At 45.2% G+C, this 24,541-nt stretch overlaps 1 protein-coding gene across 1 annotated transcript in view; it reads right to left on the bottom strand.

Moving 5' to 3' along the window:
- Positions 1 to 24,541, bottom strand: part of LOC144797613 (fatty acyl-CoA hydrolase precursor, medium chain-like) — a 413,977-nt gene that overhangs the window by 258,708 nt on the left and 130,728 nt on the right. Inside the window, exon 6 of the mRNA XM_078668304.1 lies at positions 5,348 to 5,501. Coding sequence (XP_078524430.1) covers positions 5,348 to 5,501 — 154 coding nt within the window. The remainder of the gene's footprint in view (positions 1 to 5,347; positions 5,502 to 24,541) is intronic.

The raw sequence follows: 24,541 nt of genomic DNA, 5'->3' as shown, positions 1-24,541 counted from the left end.
AGGAGGTTACCAAAGTACGGTTCAGAGATATGGATAAAGTTAGGCATGTCGAGAGCCACTCCATGACTTGGGGGAATTACCATAAGCAAATTGATAAAGCCAAATAGTTGTCTTGCACCAGCGAGATTCTGTGCTCTGCTGCTCCAAGGGCTCACAAAACCCTTGATCTATAGTAGAGCCAAAGAGAGTGCTGGATGCCCCCTAGCTTCTATTGAAGATTGAAAGATCACAGAGCAATGCAACTGAACATTAGTTCTAGTATCACTAATGCTTCAATACACAGCTGCAACTTGCAAATCTGTACTTGGAACAACTGTGGTCTAAACACCCTGTTGGATGACATTGATGTGATGGAAGAAATTCTCAAAAAGGATATAATATGTATACAAGAAACTTGGCAGTTGGCTGCCATAGCCTGGCAGGACCACTATGAATTTGTCAGCAGCTGAACTGTTGAGTAAAGGGGGACACTCTGTAATATCCTGTTGTGCTCACACTCTTGCCATGTATCTGGTTACTAGCTGCTCAGCCAGTGTGAGTGTTCTGTATTGAATGTTGGTGTGATGGACATGCTTGGAATGCTTGGGTGCCTGGTGTTCTGAGATCGAAGCTGTTGCCAGTTGAAGATGGGCTGAGAAGCAGGGAGGCTGCTCCTGGTGGGGCTGTTGACAGGATCTTCACAACTTGTAATTACAACTTAATAAATACACTTGAAACGACATCCTGGCCACGGACTTTATTACTACACATTTCTGGCGACAACTTGGAGACTAACCCATGGCCTACAATTGGAGTTCATTGTACCAGCCTTTGAGAAGAAGATACAAAAACAAAGAAATATACAGTAACGACAGCTAGTTCCTTTTGAAATATGGGTCCCGGTGGGAGACTTCAACAGGTTTCTGCTAGAGCCAGCAGAGCTTCCCACATGACAACAAGAAGAAGATTTGCTTGGGACATCCCGGATATTGTCCTGGGGAAAAGAAAGAAGGACAAGGCCAGTGACAAATTTGTCATAAATCTTAACCCTTTAGGGCTCAGAACCCTAAATGGAAGAGGGGTTCTGGATCAACCTGCATCCTGCATGTATACCATGAGCTTGTGCGCCTCGTTAATCAATTACATCTGGTTATCCATGCAGCATTTTCCACATTCCAAAACATTCTGACCAGCGATCATAGATGGGTAATTTATACTCTCTCCAGGGAAACTTCTAAAAACCCACACATTAAAACAATTGGTATCAAGGAAGGTGTCCGTCGATTTCAAAGAATAAAATCGTTGACAACTCATTCATCCGTAAATATGGAAGAACTGAGGGATGCCCTACAACAAGGGCCCCAGCAGTCATCTACGTCACTCATAAATTGGTCGCAGTTCCTGACAAATTTAATTGACAAGGTAATTGACAAGGATCATGTGGCAGAAAGCATGCAATCCGTGTCCCGGCACTGAGAGCTCTTAAACAAAAACTGAACAAGATCTCCTAGGCTGGGAGGGAGTACTGACGCAGGCCACCCCCCTGTGGGAGACCCAGAAACTAGGTAACTTGTCCAGAACGAAGGGTTTCAAGCAATGGGACCTCATTGGTATCAGTAAAATAGGGGACCTATGGTTCAAAGGGGAGGTGGTGCCCTTTGCAACACCACAGGAGAAATATGAACTAGCAGGGACCGATAGATACACACAAATCAGACACGCCCTTACAAGTGCCATTCCTCAAGAGACACAATTACTGGAGACTGCTCCCTTGGAGGACAGACTCCTCACTGACCACATGGACAAGAAGGCTATTTCCCTGACGTACCGTAAGATCATAAACAATTTACCTGACCCGACAACGGCCTTAAGGGAGCGATGGCAGACGGACGTGGGCGACATGGAAGACTCAGACTGGCAGGATGCATTGGCATCACCAAGCGACGGGGCAATACCATCCAAACTCAAACTAATACAGCTAAAGATACTTCACCGCATGTATTATTCCCGCACCACGCTACATAAAATTGCCCCTGCGCCGGACACATTGTGCTTGCGAAATTGTGGACTCACAGGCACATTCTACCATATACTGTGGGAATGCCCACGGATACAAACATACTGGGGGAAAATCATGAGTGTGATATCACAGGTGGGAGGGGCAGAGGTCCATCCAAACCCAAGGTGGTGTCTCCTACACGTGTGGGAACCCATGGACTTGAACCTCCAATTGCAAAACTGGGCTACATTGGGGATGACAATTGCGAAAAGAAACATAGCTAGGAACTGGGGAACAGATGTACTGCCCACATATCAGCATTGGAGGAATGATTTAGATGAGGCGATGGTGATGGAAAGGGCAGTTTACACACACAGGGGATGCCCCAGGACATGGACCAAGATTTGGGGGAAATGGAATGAATTTAGAGGATACATCTGCGAACCCCCGCAAATGGAATCAAGCCCTGACACAAGCCCGGGATGATGACAACAGAAGGGACAAGGCCCGGTCCGGATGAACGGCTCTATAGCAGGACGGGAGGAGGTGGTAAACAAAAGTCTTATGCAAATATGGTAGGGTAAGATGAACTGATTATCCAGATACCCAAAATGAATCACTGTAAAGGAATCACGGTCAATGTAATAGAACATGATGTAATGGAGAATGTTTTGATTTACTATGCAAAATTGACCCGCCCGTCTAAGAGTAAAGGGAATCCGGAATGCAAGGAAGTGCTACAGAGCAAAAGTATTGGAAATTGCCCAGCAAAACAAAAAAATAGTGTGGATCGAAATCTATGAGGCCTTGAAAATAAAAACTCTGCAAAAGTTTGGAGGCAGGTCCAGAAAAGATCAAATGAAACAAACTTGAAAGTTCTACCACAAATGCCTTAATACCCATAACTCAATCCGGCTCTAGGCAAGGCCATGGCACAGAGGATACCTGATAATCTTCTCTCTGCCCAATCCGCGTCCCTGCACTGAGAGCTCTTAAACAAAAACTGAACAAGCTCTCGAGATCAGCTCCTAATAACAGACCCACCCTTCCAAGAGCGGAGGGAATCCAGAATACAAGGAAGTAGTACAGTGAAAAAGTATTGGAAATTGCCTAGAAAAACAAAAAAACAGAGTGGATCGAAATCTATGAGGGATTAAAAATAAAAAAACTCTGCAAAAGTTTGGAGACAGGTCCAGAAAAGATCAAACAAAAAAAAATTGAATTTTCTGCCAGCCATTTCAGCTGCCAAGTGGAAGGATCTTATCTATAATTTGGGCAACACTGCTGAAGAAGGACCCAACCTTGATCCCCCGTCAGCCTTCCTGACGCTGTGCCTTCATCTCAATTACGGCTGGAATTCAGACTCTGTAAACAATCGCTTATGTTGAAAGCTCGGTTTTTGGCATATAACGCGAATTGTAATGATGCCCCCACAGGATCCCTCAAGGAAATGATAGGACAAGGCACCCGAGAAAAAAAAACTCCAGTGGGATCCCTAGAAGGGCACAGGAGTTGTGTGTTTTTAAACCAGTACACTGTATAAATATGTTTCCTTTGTTCTAACAGGCATGCTCATTTGTCAACCAAAGTTTAATTCAAGTTTGATGCATAGTCTCTGTAATCAAGTTATGTTCTTTCTTAAATGTAATGAACCATTAAAGATGACTAGTCAGTTACATATCATACACACAGACCAAATAATAATGATGTTAAGAGGCTGTTCTGCATTCACCAAGGTTTTTCACTTGAAATTATATTGCCTATTTTTAATTAGCATTTTAGCAGTGATTATTTAAGAATTTTAATCCCATGAAGAGATTTGTATCCCCTTCAATTTGAATGAGTTGGCGTTTCAGTCAAAAATGTTTTGTTTTTCAGCTTGTGGTCACTGCTAACTCACCGGCGCCACTTAGTGGCCATCAAAATCCAACACAGCATAGCACCTAGACACTTAATTATTTGACGAGAACCGTAGCAGATCGAAGGCAAACGGGCACATTAGACATCAGTTGCGTGTTTGAAGAGGCAAGCAGAGACAGCAGTAATTATTTCCTCTTCAATAATTAGGAGCCTGCAATGCCCCCATCTTCTCCTTTAGGGCCTAAGTCATGGCAAAAAGAAAACCAGTCAATGGTAAGATCAAATTTGCATTTGCAAGGAAATGAGCAGGTAGGCCGCCCAGAATTCCGACACTTGCGGATCTCTGCAGAATTTCACTGAGTTTTTAGGTAACTCCGTCGAATTCTGCGGAGTAAAACTCCCTGAGCTCTCCCCACCCCTAAAAACCGCAGCACCTTCATCTGGCACCAAGATTGAACTTGAAAATTGAACTAACTGCTGTGACTTGGTCCTAGGACCATCATCACCTCTACCCTTCTTGGGTACCAAGCAACCGCACCTGCAAGAGACCGATTGTGACTAGTTCTTTGTCCCATGGATCACAATGCTAAAGTTTTGCAGTAATGTTTTGCATGATTCAATTTTGCTTCTAAAATCCATAACTCTGGTTATACTTTTCCAATTGCCTTTCATTTTGGTATCTATATTTATTTAAAGTTATGCTTTATGTTTATAAATTGGTGTTGGATTTCTTTAGTTTCATGTCAAATACTTGCTGTCCCTGTTAGTACTCTGATATTCTTAACACATGTTCCTTTAGTTAAGGCAAAGGGTTGGCCATATGATACCTCCATAATTATATGACCAGCTTTTTAACTCAAAGGCCAAGTATAGTCCAAGAAAATAATGTTTAAAACAATAGGTTTATAGGATAAATCAAGCCTTTGGAGTTCTAGGACTGTTTTAAAAAAGTGTGTTTAATATCAATAGGGGTTTCAAACCTGCTGTATTTCATTAAAGAAACTGAATGAACATTTGGCTAGATCCACGGTCCATAATACTAAATTGTATGTTATATGGAAGGGTATTCTGTGGATCATATTAATCAATCTTTTCTAATACAGCAGTGTATTATAGTTTATCAATTATCACACATTTTCTTTCTCATGGTTTTTCTTCACAGATGCAACATGAAAGTGTAAATACTACTGAGCCTCTGAGATAAATTTACATTTTTGAGTTGGGGACAAAATGTAATCTACTGAGTTTCACCAAAATACTTGCCAAAACAGAACGGCTGACTACACCAGCAGATTCTCCAAATATGGAAATTCTTTCATTACATTTTCCACTGGCTTTAGCAGCCCTTACACAAATGGGATGATTTTCCATTATCACACATCAACAAATCAAAACATTAATTTTTTCAGCTGTGACTAAAAAAATATATATTAGAGAGCTTCTGAAATAAAGTTGGTTAATAACGGTGAAGACACAACCTATGAATTGAGTTTAGGCAAATATACTTGCCATTGCAGACACGCTGAATCCTCCAGCAGATTCTCCAAATATAGTGACAGACTTCGGATCCCCTCCAAAAGGTTCAATGTTTTCCTGGACCCACTGCAGAGCGGCCACTTGATCCAGGAATCCCCAGTTACCATGAGCATGTTCATTCCCAGTACTGAAAGAAAAAAACAATTCTGGGTAAGATGATTTGTCAATTTCTTGTTACTAATAAATGTATTCCTGATGTTATTCACTGAATTTCTTTTCTCAGTGGAAAAACATGAATTGCGGCCAATGTGACTAAAGTAGCAAACCATATTCACTAAATTAAATTAATTTAGTGTAATAACCAGTTTGTTATCTTAATTAGTGCATCAAGTAAGTATTGATGAAAGCAGTGACGGAGCACAAAAGCTAATACAATGATCGACGTCCTATTTGCCCTTAAGTTTGCATTAGCTGCAGGGAGTAGATTTACAAGCCCCTTGTACTGCCAGTACACCACTTTTTGTGACGCACTGGCAGCGCACTTCTCTGCCCCATATTTACAAGGACAGGAAAAGCCACCCGCCCTTTTAAATATGGCCCCTTTACAAGTAGCACTTTGCATGAAAGAGGCGTTCCATGGGTGTTGCTGTGGGTGTTTCCACCAGCACCCATGGAACCAGACATTTCCAGATTTACGAGGAATCATAAACCTTGAAATGCGTCAGTATTCTACGCCACCCTAGGGGGCAAGGCGCAACGAGGAGAAATGTTTTCATTTTGCTTCGATTTTTTCCTCTTACAATGTTTGCTGCATTCTACAGCACGCATTGTAAGTGGAAAATGCCTGTAGTCATTGATTTTGTGAAGGAAGGTGCCCCTTCCTGCACAAAAACAATCTCCCCATGGCGCAGGCATCCTTGCACCATGGTGCAAGGGTGCCTGTGCATGGCAGCTGTTTGTGTGCCAGTGCAGTGGAGATCACAGGAATGCGGCATATCATTGTAAATATGTCACATTCATGTGCTCTGAAAGTGCCGCAGCGTGGTACAGCCAAAATGCTTGCGGTGCCGTGCTGCAGCACCTTCTTGTAGGTCTGCACCCAGGTGTCGATTTACTTTGCAGCAGGTGTCACCTAAAAAAACATATCATATACACAAGTAATGAAACATGTGGACAGTGAAAAAGTAATAGTGTTTCCACTATTCAATAGCTTGACAACAGGTCTGATGAAAAAAAGGACCTATTTTATTTTTATTTCTTCTTAAAGCCATTCACAGAAACAAGTAGCCGCAGTGTCATTCTGAAGGCCTCCAGCTGATCTCTCCCTTTATTTGCTCTCCACTAGCTTCATCATATTCCTTCAATCTACTCCCTTACTTTGTCCTGCACATTTTTATTTGGACTCCATGTCCCTGAAACCCAATTAGTTATATGCCTTGAGAATGGTGTTCCCTTTCTTTTCTAAACTAAAAGAACAAGTGCATAGACAATTAAAACTGTACAATTGTGTAACCCCACTTTAAACATGACACTTTCAGTTCTAAAATCACAGCAGCTCATCCATACGTTTAAAATTTTACATCCTACCACTGCCTGTGATTAAAATTCACTAAAGTGTGTGTGTGTTCTGTGCATAATGTGCCACTTGAACCAACCTACAACCAGCTGATGAGTCATAATGAGGGAGAAACTGGTCCTGGGATTTTTGTGCTCCAGTTCAGGGAGGACCTGGTCTGGCGGTTCAGGCTCAACTGGTCCTATTGGTGCAGGGTCCAGACTGATTTTCATGTGACTGGGTTCAAACTGAAGTGGCGAAGTGTGCAAAATAGCAATGGATGGGGATGCAGCCCGAGTAAGAACCAGTGGCTGAGACTAAATCAATCATTCTATCCATCACTTTTCAGTAAAATTCAGTGCTGTGCCCTAGGTGGGACTGCTATGCCCAGACATGGGACCTGTGCACACTGTTTCACTGGAACCAGGCTATACCGGATTGATAAGCCCTTATAAGGGTGAAAACGGTCTTGGGTTGCTTGTGTTCTAATTTAGGGATGACCTGGCTTGGCAATTTGGGCTGGCCTGTTCTTACTGAAGCAGGATCAAGACTGATTTGCATATGGTTGTGCCCAAATTTAGGTTGCATGATGTAAAAATGATAAATGACTGGGATGTGCCACTGAGTAATTACCAGGGGCGACATCAATTCCAGCATTACCTCAATCACATGTTTGTACTCTTCAGATTAAAATGCATCCCAACTTTTGTTTTGCTATCTCCTGGTCCCTACATCTGATTTACTTATTTGCTGAATAATTTTAATAGTTTCATTATTTTCCTTTTAAATACAAATACATGTTCATGACATTACCTACTGTCAGGAGATGATGATGGCATACTGCGACCTACTACCAATGGCATCCAGACCTAAAAATATATGGGCATAATTTGTGTAATAAGTCAACACACATACAGAGATGGTAGAGCCTGTGCTCCTAGAGGCAACAAATGCACAACCCCGACCATTGTGTCGCCTGTCCCCAGCGCTTAAACACACCCCGTAGATCACAGGGCAATGCCACTTGCCCATATCACACACTACACCTAGGTGGGGGCTGGCCCAATATACAAATCGCTTAATTAATGTAACTGGCACACACTCCTGTACAATACAGTATTAGCTGTCATATCATATCCGGAACAATGCCATGTAATGATCAATTCCTGTACTGGTAGAAGGAGATATGTGGTGTTATCGGTTGTAGAAAGCTGTAATGCCATTCTTTCTTTTTACTCTTATTATAGCTGTGCTGTGCTCTGTGTCTGCAATGTACTGTGATATGTTGCACAATCAATAAACAAAGTTTAAAAAAATATACAAATACATTTTGGAATTTCATCCTGTAGGTAAGTGGAGTATTATGTGGATTCAGGGTTAGACTTCACCATGTAATACTATCACGATACCCCAAAGATGGTCCTTGGATTCAGGCTAATAACTCCTTTCCTTAGTCCTGGCATTGTAGCAAAGAGCAGTCAGGCTTTACTAGAGGAACATGTATTAAGCACTTTAGAGTACAAACATGGACGATAAGTAATTGACATGATTCCAGAGAAATATGACACCAATTTATAAAACTGAGTGTATTTTTACCTTAATTGAGGCACCAAAATGAACAAAATTGCATACATACAACCAGAGTTATAGATTTTAGAGGCAATAGAAACTCATTGCAAAATAATACAATGAACGTTTAACATTGCGGTCAAAGAGAACAATCATTAGTAGCAATTGGTCACTTGCAGATCGAGTTGTGTTGTACCCTTTGAAGGTAAAGGTGAGCGGGTCCCAGGATCAAGCCACAACAGTCAGTTAAAGTTTACCTGGCCCGTGGAGAGCAGGTGGACAGTTGTCCTGGCTATCCCTGGTGCTGAACAGGAGAGGAGAGCTGCTTTTACAGCTGAAATGGTGCTGCGGGATAACAGGGTGCAAAATCTTGACAACCACATACCTGCTGCCATTGGATGAAAGTCTTAAAAAGTGAGCTGTAGGAGCAGCATCTAGTGTAGAGGTCAGTTGCCCGGCTAGTGACCATCAAGCCTTGGTAAAATTAAGCTCACCTGGGACCTTCTTGCGATGTCTGGAGTTCCAGGCGAAACACGGTACTGGCCTGAAACTTTGTGGAAAGCAGGACTACAGTTCCCACAATGCACTGGACGATCTGGATTCTTTGGATCTGGAGAGCTGTTTTACCAGCAGTCTCCAGGGGACATATTGCTACTAGTTGAAAGGGAGTCTTTGTTTACTTCTGGCTCTCTTAGGGGTGCCTCAGTCTGGGGGAACTCACCTATAGCCTAGGGCGAGCTTGTTCATACATTTCCAAGAGGGGTTGCCAGAAGTCAAGAGTATCCTTCTCTTTGTTTGTGCAAGTTCCTGTTATTGATGATACGGGCCCCTCCTGTGTTCCCATTAATGCACGTTGGATCAGATCTGAGGTGGTAGGGGGGTCCCTTAAATCCCAGATTCAGGGGAGTGAGGATATGGGCGGTTGTAACCTAAGGGCAGCTTGTCTCTGCAGATAGTTTGCCGCTGAGGTGACCACAACTAGGGGTGTGAGTCACTTTTTCTACCCAGAAGTCTCTATACTGCTACTTCTAAAGATGGCAGCAATCTAATTTTAGTGTGCAGACCAGGCTGCTCACCCTGGATTTTTAGCTAGCCTTTTGGGGATGTACACCTCCTTGACTAACTAATTTCCTGCCGTCCAGGTTCAAATGTGCCTGGGGCAGTTGGAGGGCTTTTTCCTCCACTGGGAGTCAGCCCTGTTTGATATCAGAGGTGGTGCAGCCTTCAAAGCTCACCTTCCTGATGTTCCACTTCACTAGCCTGCTTGGGAGAAGGGAGGTGTGACCTCCTTCCTGCGCAAGCCTTTGTTCTTGACTACTGGGAGTTATCACACTGACTGGCAGGAGGTCAGAATCCTGTCTTAGCAGCAGTAACCATGGAAAGGGCAGACTTGTCAGCCAGAGCACAGAGAGGAAACCTCTAATGAAGCCACATCACACAGGACACAAGATTTGTGTTAAGAGTGAGAAGGAATATTGTTTGATACCAACATGACATATTTTGGTGGTACCATAATGGAGCTGCCAACCTTGAGAATGCCCGTTGGCAGCTAATGTTATCCTATGGACCGATCCCACTTATAGCATTTTCCAATGGGGTACATCATTATAGGCACATATAACCTCGCACTTATATGTCCTCACCTTTGATATAATGAACCCTGCCTCCTGGGCTCAGGAGGCCTTACTTTTGCAATTCAAAGCAGAACTGAGGTTCTGGTGCCAGGGTTGCCCCTTAAATTCTATATGTAGGGGTGTTATGGGGGTGGGTGCAAGTGGTCAAAGGGATACTAGCCCTAGTGGATAATACACCCTGAGGTGGTCACATCCGGGGGGGGTGTCACCTTTTCCACCCAGAACCTCCTATTCTTCGTTGGCTGTACAGTCTAGGTACCCCACCCTAGGGGTGTGGCTAGCCTTCTGGTGTGTACACCTCCTAACTACAGAAATGTCCCACCTGCCCAGGAGCAAATGTGTATAGGGTCATAGGAACAGCTGAGTCCTCCTCTGGGATACTGCCTGGATTCATTTCAGAGGTGGAGAAAACATTGTAGCGCACCTCCTTGAAGTGCCACTTCACTAGCCATCCTCAGGGAAGGAGGTTTCAACTCCGTCTCGTCCAGGTCTTTGTTTCTGACTCCTGGGAGTGTTCACACCACCTGGCAGGGGGTCAAATTTCTGGTCTTGGCTGCAAAAGATGCAGGCTGTCAGCAGGGGCACAGGAAAGCCTGTGGCAACCAGGTGGGAAACCTCTAAGGTAAATAAACACAAAAGGAGGGCTTGGGGAGAATTAGAGACCTGTGGGTGTTCACTCCCAATCAATGTTTAATACACACAAAGAAACACCAGGGTCTAAGAGAAAGAATCAGAAATTGTAAGAAACCTAGCTGAACAATTCGCTCAATGAGAAAAAGTGGTATGCTTCATCTTTGGGGTTCCCATAATACCGTGACAGCAGATCACAGTGTGAGCTGCAACTCCCTCTCTTAGAAGGTGGAGCTCTTTCGATGTTTTGATGTATGGTAGAGGCCGTACAGAGATCTAAAGGGTGATGAGGCTAGGAGTGGGTGCAAAACGTGAAAAAAATGATGTTGATAGTTCTAATTGACTCCAGAGCTGGCATAATACGTTATTCTTGCATGCCTGGATCAGGATTAAAAATAAGAGTGAAACAGTCAATTGACCCTGCTTCTGTGTGTCATTGATCATTAGTCAACATGTTTCTGTCAACTTGACCCTCATAAGAGGTGTATTGGCATCCATCTGAACCTTAAAGTATTACTTATGTTCAAGAAATGTGCATATAAAGGAAAAATGCATAACCAAAGGTAGTGGTCCACAAATGTATCAGCAACTGGTCCACTTTGTTACGACCTGTAGGAAGATATGACAACTAGGTTATTGCAACAGTGTTAGTAATACTTACCAATATATTGCCACAAACTACCCAAACACCAGTATGATGTATCCACCATGAAAGTGTGTGGCTAACATAGATCCAGTTGTGGCATTCGTACAAGTCACATAAGCTTACCCGCCATTGTCGTGTTTCGTGTCTCAACTCAAGGGACCCTGGCATGGGTCTTAGGGTGCACACTGTCCTATTACATTGATAAAAAGGCAAAGCTCTATAGTACTGGAATACTCAGCTGACACTTTCCGGTCAAGTGGTGACAAAACGCAGCCTGGCTACAGCTTGTCATGTTAAAAGAATGACACAAGAGCTGTTTGGAGACACAGTTATGTACTTATGACAGAACATTGTGGAAAAAGAACAACTGTATCAAATCTTTCTTTTCTTTACATTTCCTGAAAAACCAATAAGGAACACATGTTAAAAAAGCAAATCCACCTCTGGGAAATAGATTTCTAAGACATTTAATGAAGGTACCAGTAGTATTATAAGGGTATGCATTTTACATGATTTTAGAATTTAAGACATACACATATCCACATTTTTCTTACATTTGTCATTTCAGACCTCCTTTTCAGCAGTCCCTTTTCCTACTCCTTCCTTCATCTCAGGAGTCCTGCATTAGTTTCTTTAAGGACACCAATGAAGCTTGGAGGTAGGTCCCTTTAACCATTGTGCCATTGCTCAGAGGCATCAGAATCTGACCTGAGACTCTCCCTGATGGACAAGACCACCACCACCACCAAAACCAACTTACTGCTTGACCATGGTAGCCGACTGGATGCAAACCAACTGCCTGAAGCTGAACTCCAACAAAACAGAAGTACTTTTTTTCGGCAGCAACACCTCCTTGTGACTCCATCTGGTGGCCTTCGGAGCTAGGGTCAACACCCACAGACCACGCATACTAGACGACAAGCTCAAAATTACAGTTCAAGTCAATACAGTGTGCACCTCCTGCATCCACATCCTATGCATGCTGCAATAGATCTTCAAATGGTTGCCTCAGAACACCAGTTGAACCTTCAGGCAAACACTCATCACCAGCAGACTGAAGTACAGCAACACTTTCTACATCAAAATCACAAAAAAAACTCCTACACTGACCCCAGACTATCCAGAACACTGTTGCAAGACTCATACTTGACCTCCCACGCTGCACTCACATTACACAGCACCTCAGGAAACTTAATTGACACATACAAAACCCTACACAACACAGGAACTGAATACCTGAACAGCCGCATACACTCTCACCAACTCATCCGACACATACGCTCTGCCTCACTTTCACTTGCACACACGCGGCGCATCCACATGAGCAAAACTGGAGGTTCTTCATAGATTCCGCAAGAAGCTGAAGACTAGGCACTTTGTATAATCACCATGGGGACCACACAGCTACACACTTGCCCAAGTGCCTAGCTACCCTCTTGGGTGATCAGTCTGCTTTACAAATCATAACATACCACAACATAATATAACTGCCTTGAGGGCTACACAGTCTACATAGGGTTGTCTCATTAATATTTTAAAGAAAGATTTTCTCCCGTCTGAATAGGTTATTTTCACAGGACACAGTGCAGTCTTGGTACTGCAGCAGCCAGATTACAGTGATAGATTGCCTGGTCACACTAGTGGATGACACTGTAATCTCTATTCCACAGGTGACATTTACCTTTCCATACCATGGTTCTATTTTAGACACCATATACTATGGCCTTATAAAAAAATGAACTATCACAATTGGGACTGAGCCAATTTTGACATGTTTTAGGGATCAAAGCACATTTATTGGGGCCTGGTTGGCAGTGTCCCCAGTGCACCAAGTCAAAACGTCAGCAGCATCAAACCACAAATGAGTGGGGTTGAAAACGCAAAAAGAAGCATTTTCTCACCCTTGCAGTCTTGTTAAAAAGTACCAACAAATCTATCACTGGAGACAAGACCTTACAAAAATTCTCACAAAGGAAAGTTTGTAGATACATGCCCAAAATGTTGCCACTATTTGCCAGCTAAACTTTCTTGATGACACAAAGGTTAATTATGAGGTCCCAATTATAAGTGGGTTGTGATAATCACATCCAAATAATTAAAATCCGTTACTTGTTCAGGTTTGTCACCTTTGAGTGACCTGCTATGACTTGCCACATCCAAATCTCAAAACAATACATTTGGGAGCATTTAAAATAAGGTTAGCAGACTTATATGCCTCCAAACTGTTTAAGAGCCCTATCCCAGTTGGTGTATAAGAACCAAATGATCTGCACACCCCAACGGTGAGAGATAAAACACCTACTTTCTGGAGAAAATCAATGCTCCTATAATTTAATTTTGACCACTAGTGGTTCAAACAAACCCAATAAAAAATGATTAAATAGTTATCCTAACTTCAATATAAGTCAGTGCCTTCCTTGATAGCCTTTTTAAACCACAAAATACATCACCATTATGTTATCTGTAGTTCAAGAACCGTTATCCTTGGGCTGGTATTCCTCCAAATGTTTTGCCTTCACCCCTCCTGTTTGCTGTATTTGCTTTTAATGGATTCAAGACTCCGGGAACTTTACCTCTGCTAACCAGTGCTAAAGTGCTTGTGTTCTCTCCTTGAAACATGGTGAAATTGGACTACATCGAATTGACACATTCACTTTACTTGTAAGACTCTAGTAAATAGTACTAACGGTACTCATGGCTTATATTTTAAATGTGACTAGTGGGCCTGCAGCCCTCATTCTGTCACTCACTAAAGTAGCACTTTAAAACACGTCTAAGGCCTGCAACTGCAGCCTGTAGTGCAGTTTTAAACTAATGATACAACCTGACAAAATATACCCTTATGCCAGGCCTCAACCTTCCTTTCTAATACTTATAGGTCACCCTAAGGAAGGCCCTAAAGGCTCATAGGGAGAAGTGAAAACTCCTAAAATCGTTTTATGCTGTTGTAAGGCCTATCTCTCTCATCGGCTAACAATAGGTAATCTTATTACATTTAAGAAGTGCTCATTTTAGATTGGGAGCAGAAAGAGATATGCAGTTTACATTAAATTAATTGTAATTTCGAATTCTCTTTAATGCTGAAGTTGGTTATTGAGTTATAATTCTGAAAAGGCAATTTTAGAAAGTTGCCATTTTCTTGTCCCAATCAATTTGCCTTCTACCAGTGTCCTGGGTCACATGATTTTAAATGGCTCATCTGTTGTAATTTGAGTATAATTGAGAGACAGTGATGCAAATGAGGCTTAGGCGTGAACAGGGTGGTTCAGCCTGGCAGGATGACTGGGGATGGGCTGCACCCAACCCACTTACACTTCAACTTCAAAGAGCTTTGACTATGGCAGACACAAAGGTACCTGACACCAGGCCCGTCCTACCTTTTATCACCCCAGATAGTTGGGAACCTGGAGCAAGAAAAGGGGAAGAGCTTTGCAGAACCAGTGTTGGAGGTAGGTCAGAGAATCAGCCACACATAGATTGGCACCATGTATAAATATTGGACCTCCAGAGCCACTCAACATAACACTCCTATACCTGTGAAAGATCCAGATAAAGGATTGCTCTGCTACCAGACGGGCTGTCGTGCTTTTTGAAGGATTGCCTTGCTGTCTGAAGAAGGAAGATTGTATCTGCTTGACTTGAAAGCTGGCTACACAGAGTGACTCCAAAGGTCACTTGTCTGGCCTCCTGTTTGAGCTACAGGAACAGAAAAAGCTTCAACTCCCCAGCTGACCAACCCCAAATGGACCTTCCTGAGTCATGATGCCGGACTCTGCTGGAGGGAGGCCTGACCGAGAGGAGCCCCCCTGGCCCGGACCGTTGGCTTGCATCAGAGAGATCTCATCCCTGCCTAAGTGAAGATTCCACCAGATCAAGGGTGAAGCAAGGCAGGGTCCCACAAAGCTGTGTAACTCCAAACCGAGGGCTTTACCAAAACCGAGGTTGAGGGACGCAAAGCCGGCCAGTGTCACACCATGCAGATCCCATCTGTAATCTGCACCAGAACCATCACCAATCTCTTCAAAGCCTTGCAGCACAGTTGAAAGCTTCATTGGAACCAATGCTGGCAACGTGAACCCTGGCAAAGCCTTGCAACATAGCCGAAAACATCATTGGAATTGATGCTGTGTGATGCAAAAGCTCAAAAATCGCCTACCAGCTGAAAGCCTCATTGGAATCAACACAGAGGACCCCTCTGCAATAACTTTGCATCAAGGACATAGACTACAACTCCCAGTGGGAAGAACTCGGTGCCCGGCCTGCGTGGCATCGTGGGTGGCCTGAGCATGTGTATTGTCCCATTCTAGTGTGGCCAGATACTCAAAGTTAGTGCTTTTTGATTCTTAATGCTATATTTACAAAAAAAATAAAATTCAATATCTCCGGTTCTACTGATTGGATTTTTGATGTTCTGGTATCATTTTATTTATTAAAATTAACTTAAGTTTTGTAGATGGGTGTATGACAGTGGCGGCTCCTCTGCTATGGCTTAGGAGCATCGCCCCACTGCTTTGAGCTGTGCAAAGGAAAGGAATGAATATGCTACTAACCAGTATGCATCTGTTCTTGGCATGTAGGGCTGCTGACATTCATATCTATAGCATAGATCGCTGCCTAGTGTTGGGTCCGGATGATTGCACATTGTTGTCCTGGAAGAGTCTTCGAAGTATCACGAGATAGGTGGCTCCTCCCCTGGACTACAGTGCGCATGGGCATCGACTCCATCCCCTGATTGTTTTTAGCCATTGTGGCGAAGATGGAGTGTAACAGTGTGAGCGATGGCCATGCTAAGAGTAAGTGTAAAAATTCTGCAGCCGCTACAGGTGCCGGGGAGGAGGGTGGGCGATATGAATGTCAGTAGCCCTACATGCCAAGAACAGATGCATACTGGTAAGTAGCATATTCAGTTCGAGGCATGTGGGCTGCTGAATTCATATCTATAGCATAGAATATATAGCAGTCCCTCCATTATCGGCGGCCGCCTGTGCCAGCTGCAGACGTTTGAAAAAGCGTTTTTAGAACAGCCTGCCCTACAGCTGCTTGGAGTGCACATCTACACAGTAGTGTTCAGTAAATGTGTGTGGGGTAGACCATGTGGCTGCTCTACAAATGTCTTCCAAAGGGATATTACCAAGGAAAGCCATGGAGGCCCCCAACTTGCGGGTGGAGTGGGCTCTTGGGGGGACCGTTAAAGTGCGCTTAGCCTTTTGATAGCAGATTTGAATACACTTAACGATCCACCTGGCTATACCTGCTTTGGAAATGGGGTTGCCTTTGTGTTGGGCAGAAAAGGCAACAAAGAGTTGTTTCGTCTTCCTAAAATCTTTGGTCCTATCAATGTAGTACATCAAAGCTCGTTTAACATCAAGAGTGTGGAGCATTCTTTCAGCCACTGTCTCTGGATTTTGAAAGAACACAGGCAGTTCAATAGTCTGATTGACATGGAACTGTGAAACCACTTTAGGAAGAAATTTAGGGTTAGTGCGCAGCACCACCCTGTTGGAGTGAACCTGTATGAATGGCTCTTGTACGGTGAGCGCTTGGAGCTCACTAACACGTCGCAGTGACGTAATGGCCATCAGGAAAGCCACTTTCCATGTCAAGAACTGAATCTCGGATGAATGTAGAGGCTCAAAGGGTGGACCCATCAGTCTGGTGAGGACCACATTAAGGTTCCATACAGATGCTGGCGGGGTCCTGGGAGGAATGACTCGTTTCAGTCCTTCTAGAAAGGCTTTAATGGCAGGCACTCTGAATACTGAGAGATGCTGCCTGTTTTGGAGATAAGCCGCTATGGCGGATAAGTGTATCCGAATGGAAGCATATGCTAGATTACATTTGTGAAGATGTAACAGATAACAAATGATGTTGTGAGTAGATGCATCTAGCGGGTTGATGTTGTGGTCTGCACAGTAAATGACGAACTGCTTCCATTTTGCTGCATAGCATGCTCTGGTGGTGGGCTTTCTTGCCTCCCGTATGATATTCATGCAGTCGGGAGGCAAGTTAAGGTAGCCAAATTCTAAGACCTCAGGAGCCAGATCGCCAGGTTGAGCTGTTGCGGATCTGGGTGCTGAATGTCGCCATGGCTCTGCGTCAAAAGTCTGGGTGTGAGGTGCAGCCTTTGATGCGGTACCACAGAGAGTTCTAGAAACGTGGTGTACCATGGTTGGCGTGCCCACGTTGGAGCAACCAGGATGAGTGTCATCGAGTGTTGCTTTAGCTTTCGTGCCACCAGCGGTATTAGAGGTGCTGGGGGAAAAGCGTACGTAAATTTGCCGGACCAGTTCATCCATATCGCATTGCCCTGCGACTGTGGGTGCGGGAACCTGGCGGCAAAGCTTTGGCATTTTGCGTTTTCCCTTGTGGCGAACAGGTCTATCTCTGGATGACCCCACTGCTGGAAGTACGGGTAGAGTACTGATGGATGTATCTCCCACTCGTGCATTTGGTGGCTGTACCTGCTGAGCAGATCCGCCATCTGTTTGTCCTTACCGGGAGGTGTTCCGCCATGAGGAAGATGTTCCTCTGAATGGCAAACTTCCACATGCTCTGAGCCAGATGAGACAACTGTGGAGAGCGTGTACCTACCTGCTTTTGAATATAGTACATGGCTGTCATGTTGTCCGTCCGGATCAACACGACTTTGTTGCACAGATGTACCTTGAAAGCTTTCATTGCCATGAAGATTGCCATCAGCTCTAGGTTGTTGATGTACATCTTCTTTTGCTGCGTTGTCCATAGTCCCTTCACTGTGTAATGGAGTACATGAGCTCCCCAACCCTGGAGAGAAGCGTCCGTCGTTAGGATGATCTGTGGAACCGGCTCCTGGAACGGTCGGCCCTTGCAAAGGTTGTGTGGATTCCACCAATGCAGAGAGTTGTATGCCCGACCGGTCACCAACACTAGGTCGTTTAACTGTCCTTGAGCCCGATTCCACTGATGTGCCAAGCACTCTTGAAGCGGACGCATATGTAGTCTCGCGTGCGGGACTATGAAGATGCAGGGGGCCATCATGCCTATCAACTGCATGAACACCCGTGCCGGAAGCGAGTGTTACGGTCTGAATTTCTGGATCAGCGACTGAATGCTGTTGATCCTCACAGAATTTGGCTGAGCTGTGGCTGCCAGAGTATCTATTGTCGGGCCCAGATACTGACGCAGATGGGCTGGCTGAAGGTGCGACTTTGGATAATTCAGTGAGAATCCCAGATTGTGAAGAAGGTGAATGGTGTGGGACATGTTGGCAGCGCACTGCTTGGCCGACTTTGCTTGGACAAGCCAGTCGTCCAGATAAGGGTAGACGTGTACGTTTTGTCTCCTGAGGTGCGCAGCCACCGTCGCCAGGCATTTTGTGAACACCCTGGCCTCTGTGGCCACTCCGAAAGGGAGGACCTTGAATTGGTATTGCTGATTCTGAATGGTGAATCTGAGGTATTTTTTGTGTGATGGATGTAGTGGAATGTGAAAATATGCGTCTTTGAGATCTAACGTTGCGAGGAAATCCCCTTGATTGTGCAACGGAAGAACCTGCTGCAGCGTGAGCATGTGAAAGTGTTCTGAGAGAATGTACTGGTTTAGGGGCCTGAGGTCCAGTATGGGTCCGAGGGACCCGTCCTTTTTCGGGATTAAGAAGTTCAGGGAGTACACTCCTGTGCCTCTGTCGTCCACCGGCACGAGCTCGATTGCCCCTTTTTGCAGCATGACGAGCACCTCTTGCTGCAATAAGTGCAAATGCTCTGTTGACATAGGACGGTGCCTTGTTAGGATGTTGGGTGGAGTGGACGTTAACTCCAGACAATTACCGTACTGGATAAGTTTTCTGACCCACCTGTCTGTGGTGATGGATTTCCAGACTGGCAGGAACTGCTGGAGTCTCCCCCCGACAGGTGTTGTATGGTCGGGGGGCAGTGACAAGGCGTCACTGTTTGTTGGTGGCGGAGGATCGGGAGTTGTTGTTTCCACAACCTCTGCCCTTGGCGCTGTTGCCACGATAGCCGCCTCTACTCTGCTTGTTGTAAGAGGTCTGCGCCCCACCTTTAGTGTACTGTGTTTGCTGTGACATCTGGCCTCTGGAAACACCTCTATTACTTGAGCGACGAAAAGTACTACCCCTGAACTGCTGGGACTGGAGAGCCCCCATGGACTTTGCAGTCTCGGTGTCTTTCTTTATTTTTTCCAGGGTGGTATCCACCTCAGGTCCAAATAAGTGATCAGGGTTCAAAGGCTGATTGAGAATGGTGGTTTGTATCTCTGGTTTGAACCCGGAGATTCTGAGCCAGGCCTGACGCCACAACATTACACTTGTGTTAATGGCCCTGGTTGCGGTGTCCGCTGCGTCCAGTGCACATTTAATAGAAGCATTTGAGATGAGCTTCCCTTCTTGAATGAGCATCTCCGCTGCCTCCTTATACTCATCTGGCAAGTGTTATAACAGGGTCTCTAGTGTATCATAGTGTGCCCTGTCATATCTGGCCAAAATTGCCTGAGTGTTTGAAATGCGCCAGATATTGGCCGCTTGAGCCGCCACCCTCTTCCCTGATGCTTCTAGCACTTTAGATTCCTTGTCAGGGGGAGGAGCATCACCAGTAGTTTGTGAATTTGCCCTCTCCCGGGCATTCGAAACAACTAGAGAGTCCAACGGCAACTGGCCCTTGATGTAGGTAGGGTCGCCAGGAGCCGGCTTATACTTTTTTTCAATCCTGGGGTTTATAACCCTGGGACGTGTGGGCTCTTTAAAAATGTCTGCAGCATGTTTTAAAACACCCTTCAACATTGGCAGAGTTTTGACAGTCTTTTCACAGGTGGAAAAGGTATCAAACAGAAAGTCCACTTCAATAGGGTCAGCATGCAGCTGGACGTCGTGATTTTTAGCTGCCCTCTCAATTAGAGCATTAAATGCAGCAAAATCCTCAGTAGGAGAGGTTTTGACAGTATATATTTGAGTGTCTGGGGCAGTGTGCGGATCCCCTGGGTCCCCAGCATCTGCCCAGGAGTCATGGTGATGCTCAGGATTAGTGTTGGCAGGGAAGTTGTATTCCTCATCGTCCCCTTCCCCAGCCTCCACATCTGAGTAAGTAGGTGAGGGTGTAGCAATGTCCTGAGGCCGTGAAGTAATAGGTTCAACCAGAACTGGTGAATCCGCAGAAACCTGTTTCCTCTTTAAAGGAATTGTGTAGGACTCCATAGGCTGTGCCGGCGTAATCTTTTGCTTGTAGAAGGAAAGTTTACCGGTGTCGGCGTCGATAAATTGTTCCGACTGCTCCTCCAGTATGGGTGGTCGATGTTTAGTGCTTACAACAGCAGGGGTTGGCTTCGGCCCAGAGGGCACTTTCGTCGACGTCTCGACGACCGTCCTGGGCGTGAACGCCTTCGGCGCCACTTTCGGCGGCAGCGTGAACTGAATCGGCGCCGTCGACTTTGGCGGTTTGGCAGCGGGCTTCGGGGTGGAAGTATCCTTCGGATCGGCCGCGGAAGCCTTGTTTCTGATGCGTTGCAATGAGTCCGACACCTGCTTTGTGAAGGATGCGGACGGTTTTGTCGACCCGACAGGTGTTCTCGGTCCACCAGCATGTGCTGACTCGAGTGTAACAGTACTTTTGGCCTTTTCTGGCCGACGTGCAGGATCGACTGCTTTTGGAGCTCCGATACCCCTGTCTGTGTCGACGGCTTTCGGCGCCGACGGTTTTGGGTCGGCGGCCTTGACAATTGGCTTCGGTGTCTCAGTTTTCGGCACGACGCCCTTGAGCGACTTCGGCTCGACACCCTTGAGCGACTTCACCGGATCGACCACCTTCTTCGGCTTCGGCTGCCCCGACATGTCTGAAGACGAGGAGGCGACCAAAGCGACAGGCGACTTCTCTTTCGACGGCGTCTCTGTCACTTTCGTTTTTGTCGAGACCGAAGCTTTCACTTTCGGTTTCGATTTGAGCAATGGCGGCTCCGTAGAAGTGTCCGGAGCCGGGCCCGGAGGCGAGACCGAGGATCCAGGTGTAAGATCTTGGGTAAGGCCATGTGGCAATCTCTCGACCTGAGCCTTAGTTAGAGTTCGAACGGGGCATAGCTCTTCACCTGAGCTATCTTCCGTGGCCCCATAGGCCTCATTGTCGTCTCCTACCTCGTCGACGACGTCTTCTGTGTCGAGCATTTCGACGTCCGCGTCGTAGTTGGAGTCGATCTCTGCCGCTGGAGTTGAAATCGGCTCTTGATCCTCCTGCTCGTTTGCTTCTTCCCCCCCCTCAAAAATGTTCACCGGGTCAGGGGCCGTCTGCTGGGCCTCCTGGCGTGCCACGCGCCGAAGTCGAATCGTCTTCTTGGAGCGAAAACGGGAACAAGCCATACAGTTGGCTTCGTTGTGATCCGGCGACAGGCACTTGTTGCACACCGGGTGGACGTCGATGTGGGGATACTCCGAGTTGCACACGGGGCACCTCTTGAACGGGCTCCGTTCCATGATGTGTCGTCGAATAAGTCTGGTTGCGTTGACTGGGCCTCAAGCACCGAAGAGCCACGCGACTCCTCTGGATGTCCGACTCGGGAACAGAGCTGGGCACTGAACGCAAGACAATACCGACGCTATAGGAAAAGGCCTTCGGGCCTAAAGGAAAGTTTTTAACGATTCCGATCTTGAGTGATCAAATATGCATCCGAAACCAATGGCATAAAAAAACAATCTGGGGATGGAGTCGATGCCCATGCGCACTGTAGTCTAGGGGAGGAGCCACCTATCTCATGATACTTCGAAGACTCTTCCAGGACAACAATGTGCAATCATCCGGACCCAACACTAGGTGGCGATCTATGCTATAGATATGAATTCAGCAGCCTACATGCCTCGAACATATAAATCGATAATAACTATCATTTTATATTTCCTTCCTTTGCAGGTGGGCTGGGCTGCTCTGCTCATGTGGAGCAGGGCAGGAAAAGAGTGGTTTACCTACTCCTCATTGCTCAATGAATGTTTGGTAGACCCTCTCGGGCCATCCAAACCAGTCATGCGCACTTTCCCCTTTCTCTTTGCAGGCTGCATTACAACCTGCATGGAGGACAAGCCCATGCTCCCATATACCGGTTGAGCGTCCCATCAGGACGCTAAAAACCAATCACAACGCTGCAGCGTTGTGATTGCTTTTGAGCAGGAGAGCCTGCCTGGGGGCTACCAATCACAACACTGCATTGCAGCGTTGTGATTGGTCAGGTGAGCCTAGCTTACTGTCCCATGACAAGAGCAAGGAAGAAAGACGTGGTAGCAGGACTGGCAGCAAGGTAAGTGTTGTAACTTATTTAATATATTTTATTTGTTTTTCATTGCGCTCCCTCGTGGGCCCAAGCCCCCCCTCCTCAGCACCCGACCTCGCCCGCCACCCGCAAGGCATGCCGGCCACAACTGGTGTATGAGCCACTGAAAGGCTTTCCTAAGAAGTTGCATCAGGCCAAAGCAGGATCCGGTGATAAAGTCAACATGTTCTTTCAAAGAGAGATTCTGATTGATCTTAAAGCCCAGATTTCTGACTACCTTTTTTGTGGTAGGGAGTGACCCTATTTCTATGGGCCACCAATCACTGGACCAGAAGGAATGAGCTTTCCCAAAAAGCAGAATCTCCATCTTGCCGGAATTCAATTGGATATAGCTGTCTGACTTCCAGAAAGTTTTCTATTCCATATATTTCCTCAATATTAATTTAGTAGATTCCGGCGTTGGCCCCATAATGATGATAAGGTGAGTGGCAAACTTAAAACCTTTTTGCTTCACCTTTCAGCCATATTTATGGGCCTTACTCCTTTTCTTATATATCAGCCTCAGCCCCAAAAGAACCTCAGCACTAAGTATGGGCGGAAAATTTGTTAGCGAATTTGGGGCAATTTCGTGATCCGCAAATTGCGCAAAATTGCCCAAAAATTCGTGAGTTGGCGGATTTTATTTTCTTGTTCGCGCCTCAAAAATACAATCTCGCACGCGTGGCATTGACTTACCATGATTCTGCGTTCGCTGATGAATTTTCCTTTCTGTTTGTGTGCACTGCGAGATTTTGGTAGCTGGCCGAGCGACGCTGCGATCGTTAACCCGTCATTGCGACCCGAAACAGGAAAAAGGCATTGTGAGCAGGCTGGTTCAAACAACATGTTCGCGACCGTTGCGACCGCATGCGCAAGTTCTTGTTCCCGAACTGGTAAAAAAATCTCACAAACTCGCAAAAAATAATAATTCACAAGCTTGCAGAATTTGGCAGATTTTTGCGAATCGCGATTACGAATTTACGCGAATTCGCTTTTGCAAATTTGCTAATTCCGCCCATGCCTCCTCAGCAACACAATTGAACTTGTAACAACAGAACTCGTAACAAAGCTCTTGATATCCTACAGGCCCTATATTATGCGCTCTCGAAAAAAAAATGCATTCGGAGTAGATCTGACTGGCTCACAGCAACTCTGGAAAAAGAGATTTCCTCTACCGTTTTAAAAGAAGTGGCCAACAGCTACATGATTTATAATTTTCTCCTGGGTTCAGCTTCTGTCTTAATTCAATAGTGAAGCACTCCTGACATTCCTGATCGAAGGCACCATAATACCACATTTCCCATAGCAAAAACTTAAATGAGGAGAATCTTACTATACGGACTACCTAAACAACCCCTTCTCCAAATACTTTTTGAAAAGTTACTAAGACTCTTTTGTGAAAGTCTACTATCTATACTCTGGTTGATCTGCTCGCATAGAGGGGATTTCCTGGTCAATTTTAGTGCTACAAATGATGTGATTAAACATGATAAAGAAAAAAACTGTTTTGTTCACTATCCCAGGTTGGCTAGCTAACTCCCCTTGCTATGTCCATTTAAGACGCATAAACTCGTCTTTTTTTCCACATGTGTTAGTGGTAGCCCTAATGTATCTAAAAGTAACAGGTCAAAATAAACAAAAGGCAGGCCCCTTAAAGCCACATTTTTGTGACCAGTAATAAAATAAAATAGTGTACTTAATGCCATTAAAGTTTTTTTGTGCTCACTGCTTTGTTGTGTGTGGGATAACCAATTGCCAAGCACTAAAATGATACATTCCTCACGTGTTTTTAAAGTCTTCAGAAATAACACACTCTACAATCATATGCATCATGCAATCATTGCCAATTCATTTTATGTATGTTTTTAAATATAGGCTTGTTGGCTGATGGATCTATAACTAAGCATGTGCCA

Source organism: Lissotriton helveticus, chromosome 12 (assembly GCF_964261635.1).
Source record: "Lissotriton helveticus chromosome 12, aLisHel1.1, whole genome shotgun sequence".
NCBI lineage: Eukaryota > Metazoa > Chordata > Amphibia > Caudata > Salamandridae > Lissotriton > Lissotriton helveticus.
Note: the sequence above shows the minus strand (reverse complement) of the source record. Positions and strands in the feature narration are given on the sequence as shown.